Source organism: Phalacrocorax aristotelis, chromosome 1, assembly GCF_949628215.1.
Source record: "Phalacrocorax aristotelis chromosome 1, bGulAri2.1, whole genome shotgun sequence".
Lineage (NCBI taxonomy): Eukaryota > Metazoa > Chordata > Aves > Suliformes > Phalacrocoracidae > Phalacrocorax > Phalacrocorax aristotelis.
Genome location: NC_134276.1, coordinates 145,972,576 through 145,993,335, shown reverse-complemented (window position 1 = coordinate 145,993,335; position 20,760 = coordinate 145,972,576). Strand labels below are relative to the sequence as shown.

General features: G+C 38.6%; 1 protein-coding gene across 1 annotated transcript in view; it reads left to right on the top strand.

The window, feature by feature from the left end:
• The window catches only part of BCAT1 (branched chain amino acid transaminase 1), a 64,151-nt gene that overhangs the window by 6,003 nt on the left and 37,388 nt on the right, over window positions 1–20,760 (top strand). The window contains exon 2 of the mRNA XM_075114370.1: window positions 11,749–11,820. Within this exon, the coding sequence (XP_074970471.1) occupies window positions 11,749–11,820 (72 nt within the window). The remainder of the gene's footprint in view (window positions 1–11,748; window positions 11,821–20,760) is intronic.

Genomic DNA, 20,760 nt, shown 5'->3' with positions numbered 1-20,760 from the left:
AGTAAGTCATTTGTCAGTTTAGATTTATTGAGCTGAGCAGGGATGCTTGATCATTGATACAGATGTTGAACTGTAAGAGGACAAGCCTACATTACTTGTCACAGGCCTGTTTATTATCTTCATTACTAGTGCCATTTCTTAATATTTCAGAGTTTCTAACAGTGACTGTATCATTCTTGATTTGTGATGACCTTTTACCATGCTATAATTTTGGCAAAGGGCCTCTGTTTTGCGTGCTTAATGTGTGCTTAATGCTGACATCTCTACAAATCCCTCATCTGTGACCATACTTTTTCAAGGCCACTTTTAATGTGCTGAGCGCTATTTCACTCTCAAATTCCCTGGGCAGAATCCAGTTTGCTCTGGGCACTGTCAACAAATGATAGGGGATTTCACATGAAGGGCTTGCTCACAGGGTACTTATAAAGGACACACAGGGTACTTATAAAGGACACACAGGGTAACTTTAATGCAACTCCAAAATTTCTGAGTGTTATAATGTGTGATTTTTCCCTGTCTTAGTGTTGCTACACAGTTGAATATACTGAGTAGGTGGATTGGCTGGTTTTGTCACTAGTTTAAAATATTTTACCTATTTTGAGCAGATGTCATCAAGAAAAGCAGCTTCTTGTGGCTGTTACCTTGGTGGTTTTCCACATTCAAGGGAGTAATGTGTGACACTGTACAGTTGTGCTCTGCTTTTCTTTTCTTGGCTTGTTAGTAACCATGGGATTATTTACGTTTGCTTGGTGTGGTGGATTGTGCTTATTACCCTTCGTTGTACCCACAGAAACTCATTCTCTTGCTTTACAGTCTCTATTTCTTAGCACATCCTGAGCTGGAAGTCTTTCATGCAAATATGTTCCATCTCAGTAGTTTGTTGTTAATTTGAACAAGAACATGAACATCATTGTAGGTGCTGTCTTCAAAAACGTTCCATGGATTTTCCCTGCAGGTTAGCTCTGTTCCTAGTGCCTCTTGTGTCAAGAGGAAAGCTTCAACTTCCTTTCCACTTTGTTGAATTTTGTCCAGTTAAATCAAATTAAGACAGTGTTTGAACACATAGCAAAAGACACATCACAAGGATATAACCCAGGCTTTGATAAAAGCCAGGGAGAGATCTCCCATTGCTGCAAAGCAATGATGCCAGGCTTAAAACCCGCTGGAGCTAGTGTAGGCAGGTCTTCTGCAGCTACCACGTGTGTGCTGTTACGCAAGAAGCTTGCATAGGGCATAGTTGTGAGTAGAGTGCGCAGCCAAAAACCACATAAATCATTTACACTTTTTCTTCCTTGAGAAGAACTGTAATGGATCTGATGGGTATGCCTCTAAAAGAAAGAGGAGCTATAGATTTAGTTCCTGGGGAGCTATGCACGCCCTATTCTGGCACCTGTCTGCCTTGCAGTGAATTCTCTGAAGTAGTTGCCAACCAGCGTGAGGTATGCCTAAATTTCCTGTCTGTAGAAGAGAGAGATAGTTCTACCTTCCTTCACTTAGGTGTTGTGCCTGTAGAGACAGTATTAATTTCTAAGGCCTCCAGGTATTACAGTGAGAAGATTCATTTAAAGCTTATAAATAAAGAAGTTCTCAGTTCTTTATCTGGAACAAACAGTAAAATAACTGCAAGCATCATACAGGCCAGCCCACCATCAGAATTCAGGAGGAAGCACAGTATTTGCATCACTTCTAGACAAAGCTTGCTGTCTTTCTGTTTTCTGTTGTGGTTTCTTTTTTTTGTGTTGGTTTTTTTTTCCCCCCTACCCTGGCTTGCATCACCTGTTTAAAGAGACCTACTAGATCACTCAGTCCACCATAAGCCTTGAAAGCTTAAGCCTGGGCCCTTTTCCTGCATTGTGGCCAAATGTCCAGGCAGAACACATATCTAGGTATCTACAGTTCTGCCTGCAAGCACAAAACAGGGACTATGCTCAGCCTTTTGAGTAGAGAAGCACTTTTGTAAGGAGTGTTCCCCTGACTAGTCAGGCAGGCAGAGTGTACCTGCAGTATTGAGCCCATTCAGATCCCCAGGTTGGATACCTGCTGCCATGCTTTATCAGCTTCATCTGTTGGACATTTAACAGCTAAACAAACCACTTGGGAAGCAGGGAACAGGCAATAACTGCACTAACAGCCTAATGCAATACAGAAAGTCCTGCTTCTTATGCTTTTGCACCAGTGGCATTTCTACTCGGTGGTGAATTAAATAGGCCATGCAAAGTCATCAGGCCTAGATGTGATATCAAGCTAGCATATGTCTGCCCTTTACAGACCAGCAACCACATACACAGTTGCATAATGTTTTATTGTACTTAGTGTTATTTGAGAGCCAGCTGTGTAAGTTACTGTTTTATTATCTCTAGTGCGACTGTATACAAGACTTGTGGTGGAAAAAAGTAACTCCTTTCCCCTCCAAAAGCTTTTCTTTTTCCCACTCAGAGCTTTTGTTTTCAATGTGCGATTCATCACTGCTCAGCGTCTTATGTAAACCTTTATTCCAGTGCAAAATGGACTTAAATGGGACACGGTCTAAGCACTCTGAGAATAGCTACAAATGACCCCTTATACAGGCCCATGATTCAGGCCTGACCCTGTGTTTCTTCTGGTTCCACTGTAGTTATGAGGGAGCTTGCAAACAGGAGTACATCCTTAAATACAGGTTTTTGTCTGCTAGCTCTTTTCTTTAAGCATGTCAGTTCTCATTTTAGAATCCATGACTGTTTCTGCTGTGGTTTGTTTTTTTTTCCCCCCTCCCAGGAGTCTAAAATGATTTATTTGCAAACTACAGACGCTTTGGTCTCCCACACTAAATTGTCTGCTTCCAGTTCTGAACCCTCAGTAACTCTTCAGACAATTATTTATTTGTTTCTGCTGTATATGCATTCATGTTATTCACGTTATCCTTTAGTAATTGCATCAAGCCACTTGCCTTGGTCATCAGCTGCAGCATCTGTGTGTAGTTTCCACCATCAGGGAATTTCATAAATAATTGTAAGCTATATTTTCTGCATCTTTAAATCAGATCTGTACTTTACCCATACAGCTGTCTCAGGATAAAAAAATATAGCCAATATAACTGAATCCCTGAGGAAAATAAGCAGAATAATTTTTATTGTGCTTAGGCTGGTATAACAGTGCAGTTTAAAATGCATCCCATAGCTCTGGTCAACTTTACTGTAAAATCTTAAAATACTAATTTAGTACTTGGCATTATAGAATACATGAGCAAAGAGAAATGTTAGAGAAAAAATAATGAATACAATCGTCCTTGTGGTTAACAGCAAAGCCCTTTTACAGTGGTAGGGGAAAGTACATAATAACATTTATACCCTTTCTTGTTGCCAGTCTGATGTAAAAGATCTCATATCAATGAGAGTTGGGTCTAAACACAGTAAAACCATGATGATTTTCAGAATTTCCATTTATTTTGTTTAAGCAATAACCATATCACATAGCCGTGAGATACTACCTAGTTAGAAAACATGCAGATGAAATTATAGGTCAACTAGATCCAGCTGGTTGCTTTAACATGTTTTTCTTTACGCCATTCTAGCAAACAATGCACTTGTTAAAAACCTAATTAATGCTAGAGCAGACAAACAAACCAACAAAAGAGGCACTTAGAGGCACTGTTCATAGGAGTTAGAGATGGAAGAGCTCCATTAGGTCATCTGCCTGTTCCCCTCATAGTACGAAGCTGTTTTCCTCAATCAGAAGGGAAGAGTCAGTGAACTGAGCAAGAGGGTAAAGACAGAGGAAAAGGCACCGGGGCGTGACAGAGCAACAAGAGGGTCATAGGAAGGAAAACAAACAAGAACAGTATGAACAGAGGGCTTAGAAATCAAGGTTAAAGCACATTGCATTTGGAGGTCATTTGTGAAGGGATTTCTTTAGAGCACTTGCCTGTTTCTGTAAAGAAGATAAGAAGGAGGATTGTATGGTTGTGCAGGAAATGTATTAAGACAGAACTAACTGTTGAATAAAGGGACACCACACAGAGATGTACAGTTGCTTTGTGTCCTGTGTTGGATGGGGCTGGAGGTAGGTTCTCAATATTTTTCAGCTGGGAAGGATCAAGTTCTAAACTCCATGATGGATGAGTGTAGTTCGCAGCTCCTGTTGTAAATTTTCTGAAATGTCTGGCAAAATAATTTTAGCCCAAAGCTGAATAGATCCCTGGTCATGTTCTCCTTAGAGTTAGTTAAAACAAATTAATCTATTTTCTATTTCTGGTGAACTCTTTTCTTCCCTTTAGCCTTCTTGATAACCCAGTTTGTAGAGCACACGTTCTTTTTGGATTTCAGCAGTAGTTATCCTTGTATAGCTTTGCTACCTTTTGGGTGAACTGATACAAGCTTCCTTGTACAACAGGTTAGGCATTACTGAACTGTTGTGGTTTAGCCCCAGTCAACAACCAAGCCCTGCAGAGCCACTCGTTCGCTCCCCCCGTGGTGGGATGGGGGAGAAAATCAGAAGAGTAAAAGTGAGGAAACTTGTGGGTTGAGATAAAGACAGTTTAATAGGTAAAGCAAAAGCCATGCACACAAGCAAAGCAAAATGAGGAATTCATTCACTGCTTCCAATGGTCAGGCAGGTGTTCAGCCGCCTCCAGGAAAACAGGGCTCCATCAAGTGTAACAGTAACTTGGGAAGACAAACACCATCACTCCAAACATCTCCCACTTCCTCCTTCTTCCCTCAGCTTTATGTACCAAGCATGATGTCGTATGGTGTGGAATACCCCTTTTAGTCAGTTTGGATCAGCTGCCCCGGCTGTGCCGCCTCCCAGCTCCTTGTGCACCCGGCAGAGCATGGGGAGCTGAAAAAGTCCTTGACCAGTGTAAGCACTACTTAGCAACAACTAAAACATCTCTGCATTATCAACTCTGTTTCCAGCATAAATCCAAAACGTAGCCCCATACTAGCTACTATGAAGAAAATTAACTCTATCCCAGCTGAAACCAGGACACGAACTCCTTCAAATATTATTTTAAGCACTGAGTCAAAAAATTGGCATTATACCCTAGGGAGGTTTCTCACCTGAGTGCTGACTGCAATGGCTTGACTTTGGTAACATTGTCCTGCATTTATTTAATCTCATGTAACAACTTGGTCTGCTTTTAGAGTTGTGTTATAGCTATGTTACTAAATATGAACCTTGGGTAGACTAGCTGAATATTTCCATTTCTTTATGTTCTCTGTTTAAAGGTTTTTTTAACAAATATTTTGTGCTCATATAATCTGAATTGTCTTTTATTTAGACATAATAAAAAGTGATACTGTTTTAGGAGAAGCATATTTCAGTTTTATTCAAACTACTTAAATTGCTTTAAATTAAACCAAATAAACTGCTCAAGCCAGAAGATAAGTGCCTGCACAGTCTTCTGGACAAATTTATGATAACCTATTTAAATTCAACCTTACTTTATGCAATGCAGCTTTCTTAGATAAAGAAACTTTTGTATGTTCTATGTCCTGATGTTTTAGCTCTGATACAAAATTATCATTAAATAACGTGGAAGCTTTCTTTTTCTGCTGTGCTAGTTGCCTTGTATTTTTCTTAATAGTATACTGTTATTACACTGTCTCACTGTGTAACCAACATTAGTGCCAGCTCAAGGTTGAACAAGCAGACACAGTAAGGTGATAATGCCCAGCTGACAAGGCATCAGCGCAGATATATGTTAGGTAAGAGTAGTTTTAAAGAAATGTATTGGAAGTGTAGAAATCAGCACAAATGAGAATTCTTGACCAACAAAGTAAAAAACCTAAGCAATGAAACTGCATATGACAAATTGTCCTGTTTTTTTCTTTTGTCATCCCCACCCCACACCCCCCCACCCCCAGTGCTGATCTGCACATACATTGAGGTGAATCATCGGAGCTGCTCTAGGATTTGTGTTGTACATGTTCTTTGAATTCATTATTGAAGACTGGCAAGCCAATATGTGGAGAATGCTCCAACCTAACGAACAAAGATACCTCAAAGATCCCTGTTTGGCTTGATACATTGTTCGAAATACAATTTAAGAATTAGTCTTCTCGCTCCTTCTGTCTTGATATTGAAAAGAGTAGACTTAAAAGAAGCTGTATGGGTAAGGCGTGCCATGCTGTCATGTAAGTGACCCAGCCCAATGAACATACTCGGTGACACTTGCATGGTAATACATACATATGTGTGTGTTCACATTCACATACATACAATATAAAGACAGTATTAAAATGTTTTTATATCATGAAACTACTCCCATGACAGCTGAGGTAAATATGCCTGGCTGTTAGATTCCATAAATGAGCTTCCTGAGCTCGGGAGTTTCTCATAAATGTTGTTAAGTAAATATCATTTTAGTTTATATTAAAAATAGTATTATATGACTCAGCCCTACAGTAATATTCAGAATTTCTCTCTCAGTCTGACAGTAGGTGGATTTTTGTTTGTTTTTTTTTTTAAAGCTATGAACATCATTACTGTTGTTTTTCTGCAAATTCATCTTTTATGTGGTGTGGCTGTCAAACTGTATTAACATTTCCTAGGGGCAGATGAAAACCATTTTGAAGTGATGAAAGTGTTTTATATGACTGTAGCAATACACAAAACATATGGCATTTGTGCACATTGGACTGTATTTTATACCTGGAACAGAAAGGCAAACTCTGATTTGTATGGCTTTAAATGCTGAAGTACCTGTCATCACACACCTGATTTGGCTTGCCTATAGGCAATACCATAGTATAAGTCACGTATTGAACTTACTTATCTGCTAGATTCCTGGAATCTGTTAAGTATTCTAATTTCATTACCCTTCCAGTGTAAAATAGAGCATACAATATGGCAAGCATGGGAAAAAGTAGTAAGACACTGTTTTACCTTGGAGAAATGTCTCAGAAAGCACTTTGTTCATTGAAAACTGTTTTCATATGACTTCTGACTGAGAGGAAACTCTCACACCATCTTTGCTGGAACCTGATGACTGCTACAAGATAATCTTCATTTTCAGTTTCTCTGCACAGCAGGAAATGGGGGTGCCTCAGCAGAAGGAACTATATGCAGCCATAGCTGTGCATCTGTAGCTTATTTGCCCCTTTAGGTTCTCAAACTCCATGAATAGCCAGTGCCTGACAACAAAGCACTGTCTACAATTCTTTCATGGGGATGAAACTGGGTTTTCAGATGTTCACTGTCACAGCTAGTGTGCTAACCAGGCACTGGTGCTGTTGATTAAATCCTTACTCAGAGTGCAGACACCAGAGCTGTCTGCAGTCTGACTAACGGATAAGCATGGATTGGTGAAACCAAGAAGATGACTAAGGATTTTGTGAAACTGCAGATCCTGAGGTGTTTTGAAAAGGAGCCAATATGTTTTCCTAGCTAAAAGTGTGAATTCTGTAGAAATTATTTGCAATTTATTTCTTTACTCCTACCTTCCACTAGGGAAACTTTTACGTTCCCCAGTGGTGAGAAGAGTTATCAAACAACAGCGAAAATTAAGTGAGCACAGAACTGATTAAAGAATTAGATTTCTTTGAAAAAGTGTGACAAAGTACATGGCATATAGAGGTAACTGTAATTTTTTTTTCTTAAAACTGGTGCCTTTTTTATTATTATTATTAAATAATGTAATATACCATAGGTTAACAAAGTGCAGTTTGCAACTTAAGTTTGCAGTGATGAAGCTTCTGATAATCTTCAGTGCCTATATCATAACTGAGGATGAGTCTATAGGATAGTGGTGTAGCTAAACATAAGAACAGTAGTTTGACAAAGGATCTGGTAGAATCTCAATTTATAGAACACATAATCCCAAATGAGAACAAACACATTGGTGCTACTAGTGAGTCTCAAAAGCTATCAAGTGTGAAGGCATAGGGAAATGAAAGGCAGACTCATGTAGTCTAGGGAGTTTAGGGATGAGATGTGCCTATTTTTATAGCAGAAAGTCCTTTCAGCCAAAGGATGAGTGATCTGACTGATTAAAAGAAGTAGGTTCTCTGTTTTGAAGAAGCTGTGAGATGCAGGAGGATACCCTAAAAGATCAGCATAACTAGAGGCACAGCAAAATGGTAATAGGGAAGTTGGTTGGGCACTCTTGCAGGTCATTACTTTGCCTATAAGGTCTCATGCCTGTAACAGAACAGCAGTCGGAGAAGGCATGACAAAGATGGCAGGGAAAGGCAAGAGGCATTGACTGGAGCATCCTGATGATAAAAGATGCTGAAAATACATACATCTAATGCAATCTGAGGACAAAATGCAAGAGCTGAATGTTCAGGTTTGGGAAAGCTCTAGCAGATGTGCAGGTGACAACAATTAAGTATAAAATTTCCAAAAGCGCTAGTAAGTGTTACACACACAAAGGTCCATCACATGTTGTGAGGAGATGAACAGCCCTAAGGCTTACCTCTTCTTTATATAAGAGTTAGATTGGAATCAAGTACTAATACTAATACACTATTATCCAACTGAGTATATTGTGATTACTTTTATTGTAAATACTAAGGGATTTGCAATGATTATTATTGAGATTTTCTATAAAAGAAAAGACAGAATTACTCATCACCAGGTTTTTATTTTAGTAGTGTTTCTTAGTGACCCAATGACATATAAACCCCATTTTTAAACAAAATTTAATCTAGTGTAATGCTTTACACTTTTTCTCATACAGGTATTACAGTAATGATAAATAAATCAATGTGGAATTTCAATATTTTTGAAGGAAAACTGTGAAATACTGTCCAAGTTCCAATATAGAAAAAGCAGTTACATACACCATAAAAAAAAATGTTAGCTCTACGCACAACATGGGAAATACTGTCATGCTTGTGTAATTGCATAGCAACTTGATACAGAATTAAGTGGCTTTTGAGCAGACATTGGCCCAGTGGTTCAAATGTATTTTTAGGATAACATCAGTATTTTAATGGAAGCAATTTTAAATCTACCATGCTATTAAACACAAAGGGTAAATTTATGCTTGGCATATCTCCCTTGGCAATGTTGGCACTAAACCAGGGAGTAATTTTCCCTATTGCATTTAACAACATGTCTCAGATTTAAAAGCCATGGAGCCATTAAAATATGACTTCATCAATTAGAAAGTAATTGTGGTATGTCTTTCTAGTGCTGAGGGATTAACTCAATTTAATCTCAGTGCAGTTAACAAAGGCAGTCAGCTACTTGCTTTAAATACAAGTTAAATCTGTAAATCATAATGACTTCATGGAGAACAGGATTGGCCCCATGGCATACACCCAAAGAATGGGCTGTTGACTTCAGTGAGTTCAGTGGGAACCTTGAACTGAAGGGCAACAGATCGAGCCCCTAAGGGCTGTTCCTGTAGGTGGTCCACACTTGAAATTCTCATACAAGTTTCGTATCTTTTTGAAGATCATGAAAGAGAATATTAAACTATATCCAGCTTTCGTCCTCTCTGTGCTGATGCCAACACTTGTTTTAGGGCAACTTCATAAAGCAGAGATGGGAAGAAACTGAAGCATAATGGTTGCGTATTTGTCAGTATTTGCTGTCACTGTAATTATTATTAGAAAATCCAACTTTGCACACTAGATATTAGACAAAAGACAACAATGGAGCTGGAACTGCTTGAGAAATTCATGTTCCACAGCTGGCAGTTATCATCCTGTTAGCTGGTAACCAGCACCTCTCCATCCTAATTCACCACAGTGCAAAGAAAAAAATCAGTTGGCATAATCCATCTGCAGAATACTTATCTATTATAAACCAATGGTGTCGTGAAGGCCTTCTGGGATTTTGCCACTGAATTTGGAAAGATTTGAAGAATTACAGGGAAGGCAAGGACCTATTATACAATGCTTAGTTCAGACTATCCCTCAGTTTGGGTAACACTTTAGTCCTGCTAGGGTCTGATACTGAATGACATTGGACACTCTACCAAAAAGACTTGTCTTCCTGGAGTAAAAAACCCTAAGCTTTAAAGCAAATAAAACATATTTTTAATAAGGTTTTAAGGTAAAGCATATTGGTACATTGTCAATAGATTTGTGATTTCTCTTGGCAGGTTCTCCTTTAGTTGATAGGAAGGAGCCTGTAGCCATGATAGCATGTCTTTCTGTAGAGGGTTGGAAAAAAAAAAAAAAAGAGGAACATAAGGGTTAAAGCTGATGGTGAGAACAGGCAGAAGGGATGTTATGGCCTCCCGGGGGCATTGGTGGGGAGGGGAGAGGAAATGAGATCAGCTGTGGCTGGGAGTTTGCTTTTTCTTTTGTTGGTAGCAAGCCTGCTATCTGTTAAAGGCCCACTGAAGATACTGTGCTTTTTCCCCTGTCTGTGTCAACCGTATCCCCAAGTTCTTCAAAAAGGGAAAAAAATAATGTTATTTGCCTTGCATGTGTCATGCCTCACAGTCCATGAGCCACACAGCCCCAGTCCTGGCCCAACAGTTTGGTGGCCACTGCAAGACTGTGGTGGCTGGTGTCTCCCAGCACTGCCATCCACCCTACCCACAGCCCTCCATGTAGGGTGAGGGCTGCTCCCTGGCTGAGAGCTTGAGGCAGGGATCTCCCAGACTGACCACAGAAAACCATGGGTTTTCTGTGCACCTCCTTCCTTCAGGGGATTATACATTTGACCTGGGGCTTTCCCAGCTGGACTGGGACTTCTCACTCAAGACACAGCAAGGCTTGAGGGGTGACAAGGTGAGAGGCAGACACCAAATGGTGAGCAGCCAGTGCAGGTTCCTGCTGGCACTTTTCCCTTGCAGGGTTGAAATCCCCTTCCCTGTCAGCCCTGGCAACAGCCTCCCTTAGTGCCTCTGTCTTTCCTTCACCCACTTAGCCCCTCTGACCAGCCTGACTGTTTCCCTGTGCCCACCAATCCCTAGCCTCACCTCAGCAGCTAGTCATCCCCTCTACCATCCCCTCTATCCTGCCAGTTGTGCTTCCCTTAAGCCATCCCCTTCATGGCCCATCCCCCAGAAAGTAACGCAGTCAGGGCTGTCTTGTGTTGTCTCCACTCCATGCTGTTGGGTGTATATGCACTTACTGGCAAGGAAGGCCTAGCTAGTGCAGGAGCATCCACAAAGATGCTAGCCTGATGCTGTGGAAACTGGGGATCTTGCTTTTAGGTAGATGGCTTGCACCTGTCTGTGTTATCCCTCTGTTGCAGAACAGAAGGATGCCTAGAACTATCACTCCTTTTCTTTCAGTTCCTTTCTAGCACGGTTGGTGGCAGAACCCTTAAGTTCAACATAGAAGATAATTCAAAATACTCTGATTATACATTTATATATGTGGGCATTCCTTATCACTGTCTTCATTTGATGAAGGATTTAACAAAAACAGTTCTTTCTGTCTAGTCAGACTTCTCTGAGAAAAGGCAAAATCAAATCTGTTAGGTGGATCTTTTAGTAGAGAAACTGGGGTTTGATGGAATTGTGTAAAAACACAATTTATTTATTCAGCTTTGAATAAAAGACTTGTGATGTTGTCCATACCCTTCCACACTTCAGAGCAATAATCTTATCTAAGATGTCATCTCTCCTATAAAGCACTGAAATACAGTTGCACAAAATAATGCAACTGAAGTAAAACTAAAAACCTAGAAGGTGGAAAGTTGTGCTAAAACACTACCAGAAAGTTCTTGCTAGTATATTTACTGATGATGAAGTCTGAGTGATCATTCAATAGAATCTGTCCCTGAAGAGAATTAGCAGAATGTATATCACCTTTTCTGCAATGTGCATTGAATTTGATTTCCTGTTTTTATTTCTTCTAGGACTGTCAGAATGAGTGCACAGCTGGAGGGTGTTCGGGAGAAACATCAAAGCATATGACTGAATCTTTCAAGGTATGTTGTCTGTTAGAAGATGAGTGTCTGAAGCATTTCAGTGTAAACGGTGCCAGACAGCATCCATAACATGGTGGTGACTGCTGTGCAGATATTCGTAGCTACTGACATGCTTGAACATAGTAATTCTGTCAATAATTCTTTAAATAAATCTGTAAGTTGCATTTGCTGAAAATGTTTTCAGTGTAGAAGTTAAGAATGTTACAAGAATAACTTCAATATATTATAGTTTCAGGTACTAGCTAAAAGGTTAGTAGTCATTAAACAAAAAATAAAATGGTATAGGTGATTTTATTTTTAACTCTTATCTGCTTCAAAAGCAATAGAGATAAAGTTTGATTCCCCCATGAAGGCTTTTTCCGAGCAAAGCCTATGTAACATTCTATTATTTGTTAGAACTTCAGCATTATGAATGGTGTTCAAAAGTACGTTTTTCTATCTATTCTCAAAGTTGCAGAGCTAAGGATGTCAGGACTCCAAAGCACACCACGGCTCTGGCACATTATCAGCACTCAACAAGCAAACAGGGATATGGTAATAAGGAATGCTGAGCAGCTGCCAGGAACTGACATGAAATTGAATCCCTCTTTTTTTTTTTTAATTTTAATCTTATGCTTAGAACTAAGCTCAGTTAAGATATCACTCTTTTCCTCTGCCTCCTTCCTGAATGCAGTGCTAGTAACTAAGAACTCATTTTTAACACTGTATGGACACAGATGTCAACTTTTAATTTTCTGTTGGAAATGTAAAGCCCATCAGCACATGCTCCTTTGAGTTCTACCTTTTGTCTTCATCCCCTTTTTTTCTGCCTCTCTCTTATACTTCTTTTGCCTTTATTCCTTATGTCACACAACTGTAATTCTTTCTCACCCTCTCTTTTGATGCTCTATGATCTTTAAAAAGCCTCATCTATATTTTGCAGATGTTCAAAAAATAATACTCAGAAAACGGTGACCTCACTTGTGCTTTTTCAGCAGTTCCTTTCCTCTTGTTGCTGACTATTGTCAGCAGTACATGAGATGAAATTATAATGATACACTTTATAACTGTCATGTTCTTCCTGATTTTTTTGGGCAGTGTCACTGCTGTGCAGTATTCTGTATTTTGCTTAAGTAGTTACTTCCCTTTCAGTTGCCAGGCTTTAACCAAATATGAAAATAAATGCAGAAAATGTGTTGCATTCCTTGATAAGATTTATTCTGTTGCTGGTTTCGTTGAAAACAGCAAAAAACTCTTGAGAGACTACAGAATTTCGCCATGTAGCAGCATGACATTTCATTTCTTTTTCCCCATTCTCAGCCATTCCCAGTTCTTCTCTTCCTCATTTCTTTGCATTGCGTGTCTCTGGCAATTCTGCCCAAGAAGGAAGATTTAGGATGACTTTTCAACCAGAAAATGTTGACAAAAACAGGCATGCAACTAGTTTTGAAACCTCAAGAACTCACAAGTATGGAGTGCAGAGTTGTTTTGTGAATTCATCTTTAATAAATAGCCAATGAATCAGTAGATTCATTCAGTAGTGCATGCATGCATATTTAAAAACTAAAATTGCTTTACAGAGAGGAGAGTCTGGTGTAACTGCATTGTACTGTTTCTTTCCACTCACTGATGTAGCCCAGAAGGAAGGTAGACAGAGTGACAAGAAACTCTGATAGTGTTTGGGTTGTAGGTGAACTGGGCGTTAAGTAAAGCAGATGCAAGGCAGATTTAATTATACTGGCAGTCAAGCAGGTACCGTACCAAAGCTCCAAATATTGGGTGGCACAAAGTTGGATTTAATCCAGTTTCCTTTCCATCAATACTTGTATGTCAGCCAGAATGGCTGTGGAGACTGGAGAGTCTGTGTGAGAGGAAAAATATATTAACAGGTGGGACAGATGGTCATAAAGGGAATAATACTAGAAAAAACAGCTGGCTCAGGCTGAATTCTAATTTGTAAGTCCATTCCTGCCTTATGGCTCTCATTCTGAAGGTTAGCTGCAGTCACCAGAAAGGGGTACAGTTTTTTAGAAAATATTGTACTGGGGGGGTGTGTGTGTCTGCGTGTGATGAAATTTATGATGGGAATACAGATACTGATTGCAGTGTCACACATTATAATAATTATTTGCAGTCTCTCTAACTTTGTTGTCAAATTAAAAAGAAAAGATTATAAATGAAGGAAAAAATAACACCAGACAATGACAAATAAAATAGTCTGGATTTATTCTAGGAAACTTCATGAATGTTTATATGGAAGACAGTTATGGTTACAATTTCAAAAACGATAGCTACTAATATTTCTAAAGAATCAAGTTGACCCATGGAGCTGACTGTGCTGAAGGAATCGGCAATTTTGTGCCAGTAATCTAAGTAATACAAGATTGTGGGAATGTAGAAAACAGGGTATGGTTTTGGTTTATGCTTACATAAAACATATTGTTTAAAGAGGATGATGCCCATTGTTTGAATGCCAGATTAGCCCTCTGAAGACGTTTCTTAGAATGCGGTGCTGTGCTTTTTAGGTGGGGTGAGCTTCTTTGAATTTTGCTGCAATTTCTGCCTGACTTTGAAAGGTGGACTCGGAGAGTCCCTGTGCACTGGGAAGGAAGGAATGAATGCCACCTAAGCTTCTAGAAAGCAGTGACCCCCTCTGCTAGCTGTTCAGTTTTCAATTCTCATGGGATTCTCTGAAGTCACTAGGTCAGAATTGGCCCTTTGTTAATTTTAACTGCTACTGAACTACCTTATTTTGACTCACTTCTGCAGTTAAAAATCTCTGGTTAAAAATCTCACCCTGACAGGTCTGCAATTTACAAGATACTTAATGTATCACATTTACAGTTGACACAGGACCAGTGATCTTGGAACAGATAAGGAACATTGAAGGAAATAGTGATTATACTAGAGTTTCCTGTATTGTAGAAAATGTCAAATCTCCAGGACTGATCTACCCAGCTCTTTCTACTAGAGTGAAATATTCCTCCCTCCCCCAACTGTTGTATGCACATATCTATATACTTATTTTTTGTACGTAATTGGCTGTGGTTTGTGACCATAACCTAAGAAGTTATACCTGTAGTTTTTGCCTATTGTCAGCATTGGATCTCTAGGAGGGGAGTATGAAACTAGTAACGGAAAATGCAGTCATCTGTACCACTGAATGTATTTTGGAATGTTGAATCAACACTTGCGCATTTCTGGTTTTGCTGATGTACGTGGTTTTTTTCATTCAGTAATACGATGAAACAGCACACAGTTATGTCTAAGGCACTTAATGTATATGATTAAAAATCTGGTAATTTCTTTAATGCATTCATTCTACTTATTGTACTGTCACAAGACAGAATGAATGTTGTTTGGATAATGTAGCAGTCTATTTCTGTACATAACTATAATTTGGTTTCTTTTAATGTGTGTGTTAGCTCTGACTTTGAATTCATAATGCTTGGTCTTGAGAAACTAAAGGCATCTATGATTGCTTTTTCTTTCCTTTGTGTTATCAATCCATATCCAGAAAGATTATTTCAGTTCTTACGTAACATTTTGTCATGGAATACATTTTCTCCTTGAGAGACTGATACATGGAACACTTTAAGAAGGAATTACATACTCCTATTATGTTTCTGTGTCTTAATGATTTGAAGCTATATAAAACTAGTTGGGCATCTTAATGGTGCAAGCTCAGTTCTCTTGTTTTAATTTTTAACAGCCTATTTAATGTACCAAGATGGTGCAGACCTTCTAGGGAATACTGGCTTGTCTGCTACACCAAGGCAGAATAAAGTAGATGTAGTTAACAAGTGGATCTGGATTGACTTCCTATTATGAAGACTCGTGGTAGTGGAATAAAGAAATGTTTAAGTGGAGCTTCTCTAAATAACTGTGAGTGTTCCCGCACAGTCTTCTGCAGACAGACCCAACCTTCCCAGGCTCCGAGCCAGTGGGATGTGAGCCCATGGCAGACCTGAAGCTATATGGGCAGGTTAGTGCAGTGCTGTGCTTGAACTAATAATCCCTGTTGAGATCTTGGACTTGCTAGACTGAATACAGTGCTATGCTAATGTGTTTGCATGGCTTCCAGTTTCAAGCTAGCTCACGTCTAGCTGTGTGAGGTGCTGGATATAGTGAATTTTCTGTAATGGTGCATGGTCTAGTATTTGTTTCTTGCATTGCTATAATATTTTAGAGCCCAAGCTGTGAAGTAGCTGACATTGTGCTAGGTGTTGCACAAATCAGAAAATAAAGATTATTTCCACACTATAGGTATAAGCTACAAATAAGCAACCAAAATCTCTGACGGTTTTTCCACAGAATGTAACATGTATTCTACTTCTGGATGAAGTACGAAGAAACTGAAATTTTATTTCCAATGCAGGTGTTTGTGGTTCAAATTGAGAGATTGCCGATCAAAGTTTTACAGATGTTGATCTTGTTCTTGAAGGTCTCTTCATACAAATGTAGTTGTTCCGTGTAATAGGACCTTTAGTTGCATGTTTTAAAACGTGTAGCCTTGCTTGAAATGAACTTCATTGGCTCTATGCAAAGCTTACTGTGCTGATTCTGATTCTCTGCCTTGTTTCATGTTCTCAACAAATAATTCAATAGTATTAAAGATAAAGAACAGCTCTATATTTTACTCTGGAAACATTAAAAAAAATATGAAGTATTATTACAGGAGTCATCTATGCAGGTAAGAAGTAGGTTAGAAGTTACTAGAGTATGCAGCATTTCTTGTTAGTGTATGTTAGAAAGAGCTGGAAAATTCCTTTCTTCTGTGGAGAAAGATATGCCTAATTTCAAAACAGCCTTTCAAAGGAAAACCTGACTAATTATTGCATTTTCTATGTTTACATTAATGAAACTACATTACTGTGATTCATTTCCATTTTTATACTAATGAAACTTAAGCGCATCTATAGTTTGTGCAAATATCATGGGGTATAGCATTCCTTACTCTGGGAATTGGGAGAGGGACCAATCCATTTTGAAATATTAGACAGTTTTAAGCTTTATTTTAGAAAACTATTTTATGTGTGAAAGGGTTGCTGACAGAGATAAAGAATAAACAATTCTCCAACCCCATTTTTTTTAAGAAGAAAATTGTTTCTTCACCAAATTTTCTTCCTCCCCTTTGAATGCAAAGATTAAAGCCACATAAAATACAGAATACTCTAATTTTTTGAAACACCTTTTTAAAAATCTGAACTTATTGACTGTGTCACATTGGCACAACATTAGAGTCACATGGTGAAAGTTCCACTCCTTGTAGACTTTAGGAAGCACATAGCACTTGTTTGTGTTTTCATTTTATATGAGCAGTAGGTAAAGTTTCTGACATGCTCAGAGCATATGGATCAAGGGAACAGTGAAATATTTTTTGGAATGAGGACATATATGCATTATAGTTAGCACATTATGTACAAGGCTAACAAATAAAAAGTAATTTACATGGTTTATATATTTTCACATCTATTCTTCTCCAGCTTGTTCTCAATTTGTATTTTCTACTGACATCAATAAATTATTCACCTGCCAAAAGCATGTGGACACTCAGTGAGGGTTTTTGTCATGTTGCAGCTGTTGATTCTTCTGTGGTTTTGTGGTTGCGGGGTGTTAGGAGAATGCCTTGCATTTACATTTTAAATTCTATATTAAAACCCATTTGACATTTTTGTTGATCAGATAGAACATTTCCTTCATGTTCGTGTTAAGCTATATGGGGGGAAATTTATTACAGAAATGTATTAATATCTTGATGCTGTGATGAGCAGTAGCCCCCCAAAACATGTATGTAGGAAAGCTACCTTTACATAAACTGCCTTGAAGCAGTAAAAGAAAGACAACCAGCTGGATAGCTATATGTGTGTGTGTATAATGTAATACAATAAGGCATCTCCAGATATTTTGTACCTTAGAACCACTTGCCATCTAGTCCATCCTCCCGCTGAAAGTGGGACTCTCATCAGTACCAGACCAGGTCAGCTGTGGCTTTGTTGAATTCAGTGGTGTGATGTTCTCTTTAATAAAACGGTCATGGCTTTTTTTTTTTTCTGATGTCCAGTCTGAACCTCCAAAGCTATTCGGTAGGTCATGTCTGTATAATTTCCATGGAAATACATAACTGTAGCCACCCTTGGATCAAGATGCCAAGCTAGGGGCCAATTCTGTTGTTGTCATAACAGTATTTAGCATTTGTGGACTGGGTGTTTCTTTAGAAAAGGTCATTCTGATTTTATTTTTATTTCAGCTGAATCTATTAACTTTAGCTTTTCATCAATGGCAATAAAACAATTTGCTTTTTGTCATGTCTTGAATCAAAAAAGATTGGTGAGAAATAATATTACTAGATTGCAGTGCCTTCATATCACTCGCTTATACGTACCTCCTAACGGGGTATGTATATGCTGCAGAATTAGTTCAGGTGATTTACAATCAAATCCATTCCCTCATCTTCACCTGCTGAGAGGGAAACCAGCTACAGCACAGAGAAGATTGAGTGCTGAGTTGTTTCTGTGGTATCCTGCATCCACACAGGCATTGCACACACTCTCTTGAATATTGCTAATAATATCTGGGCAAGACTGACTTAAATATGTGCTGCTTTGATTCCAATTATTAGGAAAGTATGGGTCTAGGTCACAGTAATGATCAACAGACAGTGCTCTTGCTCTTAGAGCTGAGTGTCCTGCTTTGACGAAAGACAAAAGAAACCAAGCCCAATAAGTGTTCATTAATGTTTCGGTTGGTTGCTAGGAGAAAGGGCGTTCCTGAAGGAGATCATGCAAGTTGCGTGCACAGGTGGAGGATACACTCATGCAGCTTAGTATTCCTGATGGCTCTACTTGACACATCAGTATTTCTAAATCAAGCTCGTTTTCTCAGAGTAGTAGCATTACTGTCACAGCTTCAGGACTGTAGTAGCCGAGAAATGCTAATGAGCAACAAGAAGTTCTTAGTGCTGTGAAAATAATTCACCATGATTCTTCCATGATACACTCAGGGATAGTTTCCCAACAATCTGCAAGTGGGTTTCTCATGCCACTGGGAACCTGCCTATATTGTGGCATTCGAGATCTGTGGCAGCTCTCTTTAGTTTTAGCTTGGTGGCAAGTACTTCTGTGTTTCTCTTCAGGTGGGTAATGTCCTTCAAATAGTTGCAGGCTTTTAGCAAACAGGTTTTCTAAGCTGTAGTAGAGAAACTGACTGTCCCACTATATGAAGCTGTAGGATTTGCAAATACAGCTAATTTTCTTCAGCAAAAACAGGAGCTTTTAGCTGAGATAAAAGAAAGATGCTGGAGAAACATCCAGGGGACAGTTTGCCTGAGTTGATTTTTTTATAACACAAAGTAAGTGATGCCTTATCTTTTTTTTAACTAGGAGTTTAAGATGTATTTGGTGTCTGTAAAAGCACAGAAATTGTACTAGAACTTTGGAAATTCCACTTGGCTTGTATAATTTTCTGGATTTATTTTTACCAAGGTGAAGAATTGCTTTTAAAATGCAGGGCTTTAGCACCAGCCAATGATTCCCAAAGGAAACTATGTGTCTCCAAAATGTATAAAATCCGTGATGTCCATAACTATTTCCAAGAATCCTTAAATTTTGATGTCATTGGAATATCAAGTTCTCAGGTTTGATATTAAATGTTTTATTTGCTGAAAACACATGACTAGGAACTACAATTTAGGAAGATAATTTAGTCTTTTATTTCCATAGTTTTCTCTTGGCTTTTCTGCTTGCTTTTGAAATTAGCTCTATATCCTAACTCCTATGAATTAACAGCCTAGAGAGCTGGAAGATTTTTACCTTAATCCTGTACTTAGTCCCCATTTCTAAGAAAGTACTGAATGGAATGAATTGGCAAAATGTGGCAGTTTCAGTGACAGAGCAAGCACTGAAATATATGGCAAATTTTAAGTTTACCTTCTGTCTAACAGTATGAGAGGGAGATGGCAGAGAGAAGAGAAAAAGGCAGGTGTGGTTAACTGAATGTTTGAAATTATTCCCGTAACCTCTATGTAAGAGACTGTACCATGAAAGCAATTTATGTTCCCAAAAGTTTTTGAAATTCCATATGAAATTATAACTTCTGAATGCCTTCATTCCATGATTTCACTTCCCTGCTTGTCTGCAAGCTTATTAAAATTGGGGTAAGAAGATTTAATCCAACTGCTCAGGACTTGGACATGTGAGATTATGATTCTATTCTTGGCTCTTCCACATAACATGTTTGTGACTGGCCAGGCTACTTAGGCAAAATATTTCCAACTTGTTTGTCTAAAATTTAGGTTTGCAATTCATTTCTTCCTTCAATATGGCTACTTTTTAAAGAAAAGCTTAGATGTAAATATCTCATTTTTTGTTTCACTTTCTTTATGTGAAATAGAAATGATAGTGTTTCCTGAACCAGGAGACAATAGTGTCTTAAACCTTTGTGGGCAAAATTTTTAAGTTTTGTTTTCATACAGCATTATCTGAACAACTAAGACACTGTGCTGCTGTTCAAAACTGTGGTATCTCTGAAATGTCACAGATCTTGGTATTCTACTTTTGTATCACAGGCCAGTGTGAGCCCTCAGCTTGTGTTAGGCTCAAACCTTCTCCCAGGCAAACTGTTTCTAAAAATGGAACATCGTGTTTATGCTACAATGCAGAGCTACAGTGGTTGTAAGGCAAGGAGCAGCACAGCATCAGGAATTGCATTAACCACGCTGTCAGATCTTTTGAGAAGAAGCAGTATATATTAATAGTGAATAATATGAGTAGTGTAATTAGTTAATGTGTTTCATTTGTGAAGAATGGTCCTAGTTTTGTATTTATAAAAATGTTTGAGTATGACTCTATGAGAGGACTTTCTGTGCAAGGAATTGGGCTATTACAGGATCGCAGTCTGTGGTTTCCCTATTGTTCTATATGGAATTGGTTCTTTCTAATCAAAAGCCCAGGTATATTTACA